This window comes from Euleptes europaea, chromosome 11, assembly GCF_029931775.1.
Source record: "Euleptes europaea isolate rEulEur1 chromosome 11, rEulEur1.hap1, whole genome shotgun sequence".
Classification (NCBI taxonomy): Eukaryota; Metazoa; Chordata; class Lepidosauria; order Squamata; family Sphaerodactylidae; genus Euleptes; species Euleptes europaea.
In genome coordinates, this window is record NC_079322.1 from 26,766,765 (window position 1) to 26,778,912 (window position 12,148).

General features: G+C 42.5%; 1 protein-coding gene across 1 annotated transcript in view; it reads right to left on the reverse strand.

Moving 5' to 3' along the window:
* The window catches only part of TMC2 (transmembrane channel like 2), a 55,241-nt gene that overhangs the window by 20,539 nt on the left and 22,554 nt on the right, over window positions 1-12,148 (reverse strand). The window contains exons 9-11 of the mRNA XM_056857059.1: window positions 7,900-8,045; window positions 2,798-2,945; window positions 227-415 (exon numbers count right to left, since the gene is read on the reverse strand). Of these exons, the coding sequence (XP_056713037.1) occupies window positions 227-415; window positions 2,798-2,945; window positions 7,900-8,045 (483 nt within the window). The remainder of the gene's footprint in view (window positions 1-226; window positions 416-2,797; window positions 2,946-7,899; window positions 8,046-12,148) is intronic.

Sequence of the window (12,148 nt, forward strand, 5' to 3'; positions counted from 1 at the left end):
GCTGCTTTGGCAATTGGACTCTATGGCATTGAAGTCCCTCCCCTCCCCAAACCCCACCCTCCTCAGGCTCCACCTCAAAAACCTCCCACTGGTGGTGAAGAGGGACCTGGCAACCCTAACTGCTTGTGAGAGCCAAAGGAATTAAAAGCCAAATGCCAGACTGGCCGGGCAATTCTTACCTCTCTAAATGTCAATATTATGATTGAAAAAACCCCATTGGTCTTACCTCATTTCTTTCATACCAGCCAACATTTTGCATTTTGGAAAAGGTCTGGGACCGTTTGACAACAAAATAAATGAGGTAACCGCTTCCACACAAGCAGCACGTAATGAGTACATTGGCCAGAACTCTCAGAAATCTTCTCAGGTGGATGTTCTCGTCTTTGTTGCTCTCCTGCTCATCCACAATGGATTCCTTAGACAATGCAAGAAACAATGGGAGCAGGTGATGCCCTGTGGCAGGAGGAATTTAGAAAGCCTCTTGTGGAACAAACACACCTGTGCTTTTCTAAAGGAAATGTGCTCCATTCTACAGGCAGTGTAACGAACAAAGCTTTAAAATAAAATTGTACATAACTAAGGTCATGGGTTATGAGATCACCACCTTTCTAGCATTGATTCATCTGTAATTGCTGCTGTTCTGTTCTTTGCTTGACATGGTTTAGAAAGTAGATTAGCATTGCCATAGTCTGTGTATGGAGAACTGCATCTTGTCTTAATTAGCCGGGTTATGAGCATTTCAAGGTGACAGGAACCTGGTAAGGAGTGGCTTTTTAAAATTAAGAGATTTTGGGGGTACATTTGTAAGCGTAAACTCGGAGGTGGCAGGGAACAACAAGAAGGAGATATCTGCCTGTGGTATTGTTTATATTTTTGGGAATGGAGGATTTTATTGCAGTAGCGGAGTATTAGTCACAAAAAGGGAATCTGTAAGGACTCACGGGGAAGAGAAATCCCATTTTCTTCATTCTCCCCCCTCCCTGTTGGCTGTGGTTCCAGTTTCCCCCTTCATTTGCTGCTGGCTTGCCTCTGGCCTAGTGGTTCTAACCCCCTCCCCCAATGCTAGCTAGTTTCTACCCCCTGCCTTAATGGTTTTGCTTTTTCAACAGATGGTTTTTTTGAGTTGTAGCCCAAAATGCTGCCTAAACACCAAGGGATTTTTGGGGGGTGACTTATTTTCATATGCAGACACCACTGTTAACTACTTTCAATTTTGGAACCTCACATTTGAATTTTTTTTAATTGTCAACATGGCTGGCATTGTTTTGAAGATTTGCTGATCTGTATAGGGATCAGCTCTTGGATATTTTATACCCTACTATAGTGGCTTAGAACTACTAAATTCTGTCACAAAGATATCATATTCTAGGGGTACACAGAGAGGTGTACACAACTTCTTTTGATCCCTGGTAATTGATGATACAATCTAGGTTCTGGATTCTCTCCTCCAGAAAGAGCTGCAGGCAACCTGTAAAGGTGGATGATGCTAAAGATGCCAACCTTTCCACTGATCTTTAGATTCTTCTGGCCCCTTCAGTTCAGTCTGTAGCTTTTCCCTCCAGAGAGATGGGCAGACCTGCCAGTAGACTAAAGTGCTGGCTGATTGTAAACATGGCAGGCCACAGAAGCAGTCCATCCACTGATCTCTAAACCCAACATTCGATAGTCTTTAGGGTAAACATTGTAATGGTCTTTATTAACAATGAAACAGGTGGGCTAATTTTGCAGGAGTATCCCCTTTTTTTTGTGGTTCATTGTATAAGTCCCAGCCGACTTATGGTGACCCGGTAGGGTTTTCAAGGGAAGAGAAGTTCAGAGGTAGTTTACCATTGCCTGCCTTTGTGTAGTGATCCTGGTATTCCTTGGTGGACTCCCATCCAAATACTAACCAGGGATGACCCTGCTTAGCTTCCGAGATCTGATGAGATTGGGCTAGCCTGCACTATCCAGGTCAGGCCCATTCACATTATGTACTTCCACAAATGTGTGTCTTTCATCTTAGTCCTCAGGATGCTCTTTGTGTTTGGTAATCAACAACCACAGCATCTGCAGGGAGATGGTACTTCAAAATTATGAGTCATTAAAAAACCCCAAGATAAATATTGACCAAAAGCTTTACAAAAGCAAAAAGCAACTTTTAGAAAAACAGGAAAGATGTTTTTTGTTCTATTGGGCCATTAAATTATGCTGATTTCAGTTCTTTCTACTGAGTAAATTGTTACTTTTATGTTGATTATTTTTTTTTAATCCCTGTTTTATAAGGCACTCCTTTATTATTTTTTTAAGTTACAACTAGGGAAAGCATCCATGCTATACTATAGAAGTAAAAAGGTAAGTCACATGAGGAATTTGGATTTTCCAGGATAAAACTGCTTATGGGACCCAACTAGAATCAACATGATCACACCATTTATGATACTGCTTGTTTCGTTCAAGAATCATACACTGGATTATTTTAAAAGAAATGGGAAGTCTTTGTGTGTGTGTGTGTGTGTGTGTGTTTATGTTGCAGGTTCTGAGCCTTGCACAATATTGTTCAACTTTCTCCCCCTTGTACCTGGCACGACTAGAATGCCAGGCAGAAGAGATTGATGACGACAGTCTCTGGGATATTAAGAAAATGCCATGAGCCTTCTGATAAAATCACAAGTAAGTATCAGCACGACTGCCTAACTGTCTAAAATGTATAAACTTCCCCCTTTGAAACTCTGCCAAAGGTGCATTGCAGCAGCATCACTAGAGGCAAGGATCTTGCTGCAGAGAGAGGAAAGTTAATTGGGCGGGCTGTGGAGATTACCTTGAAGCTAGTGGTGATGGATGCAAACTTGTTGTCTGCTGTCTCCGGATTTCCTATAAGGTAGTCCCAACTAGTGAACATTTTCCAGCTAAAGATGAAGTTCTCATCATCCCCATCGCCTGTGTTTTCATGTGCATTCCGGGCCATCCTGCAGAGAACAAATGCATATTGTTGCTTGCAGTATATTCTCTAGCCACTAGATGGCTCTCATCTGTATGCAGAATTCTGGCCAGAGATTGCCTCTAAAACAGGGCCCGGCTGTTTCAGTGTTAATAAAACAGGATTACTATAGAGAGCGCTGGGATTACGGCAGTCTTTCCGGCAGCAAATGCATGAAGTGTGCAACCAGTAGATAAGGGATCTCACACTTTTACCCATGTGTATGCATTTGTAAAACCTAATTGTGAAAGGGGTCGCCCAGATATAGGTATACACATGAGTATACACCTGGATTACTAATGTAACAATGGGTGTGTCCCACAGCAATCAAAACATGTAGTGCTTGCCTAAGGGAATCAAAGTAGATTTCAAATCAGGAATGTGTTTGTATGCATGTTGCTTAGGGTTGCCAACCTCCAGGTACTAGCTGGAGATCTGCTATTACAACTGATCTCCAGCTGATGGAGATCAGATCACCTGGAGGGCTAGAAACTCCTGAGAAAAAAGACTGGATTGTTAAAATGTTTGAAGTTGCAGAAATGGCAAAACTCACAGCTATTCTAAATGAAGAAAATGACGTTCGGTTTTTGGGGGAATGGGGGGCGTGGATGCATTATTGTGAATATGAGTTAAAAATGGGAAGAATGGAAGAATATTTTCTAATCTGATCCAGAGGATTATTTCTGATCTTTTTTATAATGATTAAGTATAAGTATATTTACTAACAGACTATGATTTTTTTTTCTATATATGGTACTGATAGTTTATTAAGATTAGATTACCTACGACGGGATGAACTCTTTATTAAGAGGCAGATAGAGGTGAAGGGGAAGTCAAAAATTTTTTCCATTTTTCTTTTTTCTTTCTTTTTTATTATTATAAGATATGGAACTATAACAACTCTAAGTTAGAATTGAAATTTGATATTGTTATAGATGTTGTTCAATGTAATGGAAAACTTTTAGTATAAAACCTAATAAAATTTATATATATATAAAAAAAAGAGATCAGATCACCTGGAGAAAATGACTGATTTGGCAATTGGTCTCTATGGCATTGAAGTCCCTCCCCTCCCCAACCCCCTCCCTCCTCAAGCTCCACCCCAAAAACCTCCTGCTAGTGGCGAAGAGGGACCTGGCAACCCTAATGTTGCTTCATACTCCAAAAGCTGTGTGCGTAGTTGTAGCATACCTGTTGAGAGCAACTTAATATTTCAGTATGATTTCAGTGATGCGTAGCTTAGTAAGAACCAGTTGAGGGCACATCAGTAGGAGTATTCACCCATGCTGGCATTACCGCACACACATGGAAGCATGGGAGGGGCCATGGCACAGTTTGCAGAGCATCTGCTTGGCGTGCACAGTTAAAGGGACTGGGCAAGTAGGTGATGTGAAAGATCTCTGCCTGAGACCCTGGAGAGCCGCTGCCAGTCTGAGTAGACAATACTGACTTTGATGGACCTGCAGAGAAAATAGAGCTTCTCCATGGGGGAGAGGTTGTAGCTCAGTGGTAGAGCATCTGCTTGGCATGCAGAAGGTCCCAGGTTCAATCCCTGGCATCTCCAGTTAAAGGGACTAGGCAGGTAGGTGATGTGAAAGACCTCTGCCTGAGACCCTGGAGAGCCGCTACCTGTCTGAGTAGACAATACTGACTTTGATGGACCAAGGGTCTGATTCAGTATAAGGCAGCTTCATGTGTTCATGGGCAACAAGCCATGGGTGGTATCTAAAAGTAGCTACATGATCTAAGGACATTCTGTGACAACTGTAGAGAACCAGCCATGCAAACTGCCTGTACTAGTTCCCTAGCTCCCATCAACCACACTGGTGAGAAATAAGTGCATCCTATTTGTGGACTGAGCACATCAGAATGAAAGATTTGTTTTGCCAGATGTTTTTATGGTCTGTGTTTTTATTCTGGGCTGGGCTTTTAATGCTGGATTTTAATATATATTAATTTTTTTTAAATTACTTTTATTTTGTAAGCCACCTCAGGTAGCATAACATTTTTTCAAAATAATTGACAAGACCAATGGTCCTTCCAGTCCCAGCATTCTGTCTCCAACAGTGGATAGCAGAATTTGGGGGATTTACATGCAAAATAAGTTAAAGCTAGTCCTTTTTTGTTTGTCCATAGCGTAGCTCTGTCAGGAACATCTTATACCTGAAGCATTCTAGAGGGGTCGCCTTGCAACAAAAACAACTTCGTGTGACGTGAGAGATTTATCCCACTCTCTCTTTTTTTTTAACTGTTTTGTTTTGCAATGGGGATTTGCATTGGCAGAATGGGGGAGGGAGACTAACTCTCCCTCATGTACCATTTCCCTACTCAGAGTTTTCCCATCCCCCGTAAAAAAAAAACCAACCTGCAGGAGGTCCTGATTATGGGTTGGATACTGCCAGATCTTTCACCCAGTCTCTCCCATTTCCCTTCCTTACTTCTGCCCTCATGGCTTTTGTACATGGAAATCCTATAATCCCCAGCATAGCCTTTTTGGTGGTCAAAGGGGACCACTCCTTCCTTTCTCACCAGAGAAAAACTGGTTGGCTCTAACCCTATGGATCTCCCCCGTCCAATGCAGTTCAGCCCCTTAAAACTAGCAAATATATGATGGTAGAACCTATTTTGTCAGATCAGGATCTGTACTCAGGATGAACATACACACACCTGCCTAATTATGTACCCCCTTGTGTCTTTTACAAAAACCTATTCTACAATATTTTTGCTGCTCTTTGAGGTGCCACAGGAATTTGTTTTGTTTTGATCTTACAACATAGAAGTTCCATTTTGAGCTGCTGTTGCCTCACATGCTCTGTCTAATCCTTTTTGAAGCTGCCACCACATAAGTGAATGATGTATTCTGTGAAGAAGCACTTCAACCTGGATGTACTGGCAGTTTTTAGAAAGAGTACATAGAAAGCTCAGATATACCTTGAGTGCTTTCTGGTGACGCCAGTTGCAATGCGGTCTCCAGTTCGCTTTCTTTCTGTATTTAATTTGATGACTGAAATACAATACGTGGTTGATACATTGCTAGTTCATAGCATAAAATTATCTCTTGAGTAGAGAGAAGGCCACTGATGCTGAGGTTTCACAGCAAAGCGGTCAATGTATTGGACATCTCTGTGTTTACCCATCTTCTCTAGTACAAATTTGAAGGAGCTTTGCAATTGTGTGCAAAGAATAGGGAAAAAGCCTCTGCCCACAAATGAACAACCCTGCTGGCCTATCTGTATTCCTAAAAGAATGTAGAATAGCTCTGTGTGATTAAAGGAAGGGAGCTGAAGATAAGGGATGTGTTTCTGGCTTTGCAGAAGTCTCTTATATTATCATAGACAGGTATTGCTTAAATACCCAATATTTCTTTTTACCCTTCTGATAAAATAATTCAAAGCCCCATCTGCCTGTAAGCTAGAGGAAAAAATATACCCAAAGTGTTCATGGATTAGAAAAGCTGGGTCAGCACAGAGGGTATTGCAGTAAAGTACCAGAAAAGGACATGTGAACACATGAAACTATCCTATACTGAATCAGACATTTCACCTATCAAGGAGTATTGTCCACTCAGACTGACAGTGGTTATCCAGGGTCTTAAGCAGAGGTTTTTCACATCACCTCCTACCTGATCCCTTAAGCAGACATGCCAAGTGTTGAACTTGGGGCCTTCTATACATGAAGCAGACGCTCTACCAACTGAGCTACAGCCACTCCATGAATAATATATCTTCTGTTATATATTCCAAGTCTAATGTACAAAGTACAACACGTGCAGTGCAGTGAGATGGAGGGATTTGTACTGGGAACTTGCATCTTACTATGGGGAAGATGCCCCTGGTTCCCCTTTTCTACACCTGAACATCCTGTTTCAGAGGATGGAATTAGATGGTACCTTGGCAAAACCTATGGGGTTCAATGGCATTTGCGAAGGGGGGTGTTGATGGGTCGTTGAGGTGCTGCATAATCCTCTATTGCTTGCCAATTTTCTGCAAGGCTTCTTTCCCCTCGCCCCCGGAGGTATATTTCCAGTCTTCTAGCCTGCTGAAGGAGAAGCTAAAAGGGGGAAAAACTGCTGGGGGAAGGAGCTGTGGGGCCCAGCCAATGGGTAAGGAAAGGGTTAAGCACCTCTCCTGCTTACCAGTTCTCCCATGCAAATGCCCCTGACCTTCACACCCGTATTAGGAAAATGTAAAGGTAGGGATATCACCTTTGCCTTTATGGTTCCGTCCTACATACAGTGGCTCTGAGATTGAGGACCAGTTCACAGTGTTTGGGGCCAGATATTTTGCTTTTCAGTAGCTGCTTGTCTGAATCACAAGCCCCATTTCATAACTTGCATCAGAAACATTGGTGGTGGCCCCCTTTTTTTGGTATCCACATAGATAGGCTGATATTAAATTTTCCTAATTGTAATTCCTAAAAAAAAAAGAGCCACCAAAGGGTTGCCAACCTCCAAGTACTAGCAGGAGATCTCCTGCTATAACAACTGTTCTCCAGCCGATAGTGGTCTGTTAACCTAGAGAAAATGGCCACTTTGGCAATTGGGCTCTATGGCATTGAAGTCCCTCCCCTCCCCAAACCCCGCCCTCCTCAGGCTCCACCCCAAAAACATCCTGCCGGTGGCAAAGAGGAACCCTATCTATAGATCGGTTTCTGCATAGACACAAATAACTTCTTAAGCTTAATTCTCCACCGTTATGTGATTTGGAAACTGCCTTCAGATAGTAGAGGCCATTATACCGATCTGTTCTGTTCTTTGCCTAAAAGGGATTCACTTCTCACTTGATGTAATGATCTTTAGTAAGATGGAAACTGCATTGAAACTTATAACAGCTCACATCTATCTTTAAAATAATAATAATAACAGTTGCAAGGGAACAATGCACAAAGCAGCATCAATTTGAATCTGACCAAAAAAGCTAAACTGAAGAAACAGCAGAACTTACGATCTTATTACAACCATCAAGCTGTATCCATATACACCTACGACACCAACCATGAAATATGCCATTGGCAATCTGTACTTTAGCCATCCGATGGTCCTTTGATTATTGTAGTAGCCGTAGAAAACAGCAGAATACTTAATGTAGCCCTATAAAGAGGGAGAACCGGAGCCAAGCTCAATTAAAGCCACTCAGATTTATTGTTCTACGTGTTAAGCTGTTTTGAAAATGTACCGAAAGGTCACAAAATATTAAAACCATTAGATAATTATAAACCATAATAGAGAAGTACAATTACACATATCAGCAAGAGTGGAGTAATGGAGAAAGTGGAAAGCAGAAGATTACTCAGATGTAACTGAATGGACAAATAAGGTTGCAGAATATGCAACTATAGCTAAGTTAATGTCTTTAGTGAATAACAGATCAACCTCTGATTTTTTATGATGATGAATGAGGAAAAGTACCCACCCACCCCTGGGCAGGGGCTGCAAGTTTCTGTTTCCATTAAATTATACTGTTGGGCAGAATTCTTGGAGGAGATCCAGAGATTACATCTTCCAGAGAGATTCATGTTTAAATCTTAAGACATAAGGCAGGAACTGTTCCTGTTGGCAGCAGAGGATAGGACTCGCAATAATGGGTTTAAATTGCAGGAAAAAAGGTATCGACTGGATATTAGGATTTTATTTTTTTTACAGTAAGAGTTGTTCGGCAGTGGAATCAGCTACCTAGGGAGGTGGTGAGCTCCCCCTGACTGGCAGTCTTTAAGCAGAGGCTGGACAAGCACTTGTAAGGGATGCTCTAGGCTGATCCTGCATTAAGCAGGGGGTTAGACTAGACGGCCTGTAAGGCCCTTTCCAGCTCTGTGATTCTATGAGTGTGCCGCCTCTACAAGTAATATAGGAAGAGAGTGTAACTATCCTCCACTATCTCCTTTCAATAATGTAATTCGTTGTCGATCATTGCTCCAAGCGTGTCGTCATTTCAGCATTTCTAACAGGCAGTGTTAGCTCCCCTACTCTTGCTGGATAATGCCACAGATACAAAAGGATCTTGGTCCTTCCCCAGCATAGCAAAATTGCTGCTGAGACTGAAGCAGTGCGAATAGTGGCAAACAAGGCAGCCAGCAATGCAGCCCTTTAGATTCTGGGTCAGGAGCTATTGTGTGTGGCAGGGACAGCCAGAGGCAGAAAGCATTACAGAAAGTCAAACGCGAAGGAGCTCTCTTTTGTAGTTTGCTAGCGAGATAATTTTCAGCTTGGGTGTCTCTTAGGGCACTTACATATATCTCTGGTTAAAAAAAAAAGTATAGTCTCCAGAACACTCTGTCAGAAATGGTGTCCTCATCCCAAATTTAGCCAATTATTTTCTACCGCTATCCTATGTTATGTAACCCATCCATGGGTGTGTGCCTTCGTTTTAATTCTGTCCCTCTCACCTATGCATTTTCTAAAGCAGGGTCTGCTGGGTTCTGCATTGGCAATTGTTCGTCATCTATTTCCATTTTTTAAATTTAATCCTATCCTTTCCGAGCATGCTTGTGATGCATATTTCACTAAGCTTCAGCGCGCTTGCGAGCAGAGATGCTCTGTGACACAGCAGCTCACAGAACACCTCAAAGGAAAAGACTGATGTTTAAGTAATGGAGTCTACTTATATTTATGATGTATGATGCAGGATTCTCAGGACTGCTTCGCACACATCTATGTCACGTTATCCCACAACAGTGAATAACTTCCAGCTGAATTTATGAATTGATTCTACTGAAAACATTAGGTCTGCGTGAGGACCAGTTCACAGACATTTGCTCAGCCCAGGATATCTGCACCCCCAATCTGCAACTTTAGCCTGAAGAGGAGAAGACTGAGAGGGGATATGATAACCATCTTCAAGTACTTGAAAGGCCGACCTAGAGAGGATGGTGCCGAGTTGTTTTCTGTTGCCCCAGGAAGTCGGACCAGAACCAACGGGTTAAAATTAAATCAAAACAGTTTCCGTCTTGATATTAGGAAGAATTTTCTAACAGTTAGAGCAGTTCCTCAGTGGAGCAGGCTTCCTTGGGAGGTGGTAAGCTCTCCTTCCCTGGAGATTTTTAAGAAGAGGTTAGCTGGCCATTTGTCAGCAATGCTGATTCTGTGACCTCAGGCAGATGATGAGAGGGAAGGCATCTTGGCCATCTTCTGGTCACTGGGTGTGTGTGTGGGGGGAGGTAGTTGTGAATGTCGTACATTGTGCAGGGGGTTGGACTAGATGACCCTGGTGGTCCCTTCCAACTCTATGATTCTGTGATTCTATAAGTGATGACCTGAATGTGAACAAGCTGCAGGCTTTCATAATCTATTGGGAAACAATGCTTCCCCCCCCCTTCATTTTATGTACATGGTTGCAAGTTCTGTAGTGATGACGAATTGAGTGATGTGGTGTACCATCCCTGCCTGTTATCTGAGTGGTATAGGTGCTATTCCCATGCAGTGGAGGTGCTGTGCTGGCAATGGGTTGAATCCCTTGGAAGTTTTTCTGCCTTCCTACACCATGCTGTTCCGGGGGGTGGGCACGGTCCCTCAGAAGCAGCATTTAGGGTGAAGCATTTTGAGCTGCAGTAGTAGGAGGCGGATGAGGAACTCCCACCATCAGTAGAAATTTATTGCAAAATAAAAGCCAGTGGCCCCTTTCAAACTGCCCTTATAATCCGTTTGAGCAGCTGGTTGCTAACAGATTTTTTGGTGTCATTTCAGACACAACCATTTTGGCTCCTGGCTGCTAACAGATTTTTAAAAACCCTTTTAGACAAAACTGCTGTTGTCCCATTGGCATCACAGGGCTCAGCTGTTTTTTTTTTTAATGGAAACTTCTTTCTTCTGTTTTCAGTTCTTCTTTGAGCTTCTGAATTGCTGCAGTCTGCCGTTTAAAATGTCTGGAGCACTTCCGAAAGGACTGCACTCCTCCCCACCCCACCCCGTCTTTTTTCACAGCACTTTCATTTTTGGCTCTTTAAAAAACACTCTAAGATTAGTGATATAGCGCTATAGCGCTAGACCACCATAACAATCCAATGCATCTGAATGCTAGTGATATAGCAATTCTATAACTCTGAATTGCTGTATCATCAGCATTCAGATGTATTGGACTGCTATGGTAGTCTAGCACTCTAACGCTATATCACTAATCTGATAAAGTTTTTTAAAAGCCGAAAAAGTACATGCCTTGAAAAAGGTGGTGGTGGTTGTAGGGAAGCACAGCACTGTTTGAAATGGCCAGAGCACTTCAGAGCACTTTAGGGATGGTTCATAGATGGGTTGAAATGAGCTGTATGAAATGCCCGTCCCTATATCGCTTTACTTGGAATCAGGCCAACAGTGGCTAACATCCGGTTTAGAACAGTAATCTGAAAGGTGCCATTATCTGAAACAGGGAAACTATGTGAGAAAAGCAATTCATGGTGCCACTTCCTGGACCAAAAATAAGTGGATGGATTCCAGGAAGGTGTGGTGATGGCATGAAGACGAGTTGGTTTTTATACCATGCTTTTTCTCTACTTTTAAGGAGTCTCAAAGCAGTTTACAATCATTTTCCTTTCCACTCCACACAACAGACACCTTGTGAGATAGGTGGGGCTGAGAGAGTTCTGAGAGAACTGTGACTAGGGGTGTGCACCAATTTTGGGGTATTTTTGGGGTATTTTTCAGGTTCCGGTTTAATAGACCCAATTTTTTTTGAAAGATCCGAAAAAGCCGAATACTTTTCCCGGATAAATGAAAATTTCAGGTTAATAAACCTGTACCTAAAAAATACGACACAGAGCTGAAGCTGGGCTCATAGTGAGCCCAGTCTTTAGTTCTGTGTCCCCACTGCAGCTGAACTCCATGTGGAATTCAGCTGCAGTGGTGAAGGAACTGAAGATGGGGCTCGCTTGGGAAAAAAATGGCGGGGCCACAGCAGGCCTGAATAATGCAAAAAAAAAAACAACAGTATTATTTGCGATCGCTTTTTTGGCCCCCTTTCATTGCCACCATATTTTTTTTTGTAAAACCCCTCCAAAAAATACAGAAAAGGTATTTTTTGAGGGATTTTTTCCCCGGTTCAGCTTTAGCAGAATGCACACCCCTAACTGTGACTAGCCCAAGGTCACCTAGCAGGCATCATGTAGGAGTGGAGGAACAAACTCGGTTCACCAGATTAGACTCCACCACTCTTAACCACTACATCACGCTGGCTACATTATTAGCTTGTTCTATGTGATCTCCCCATA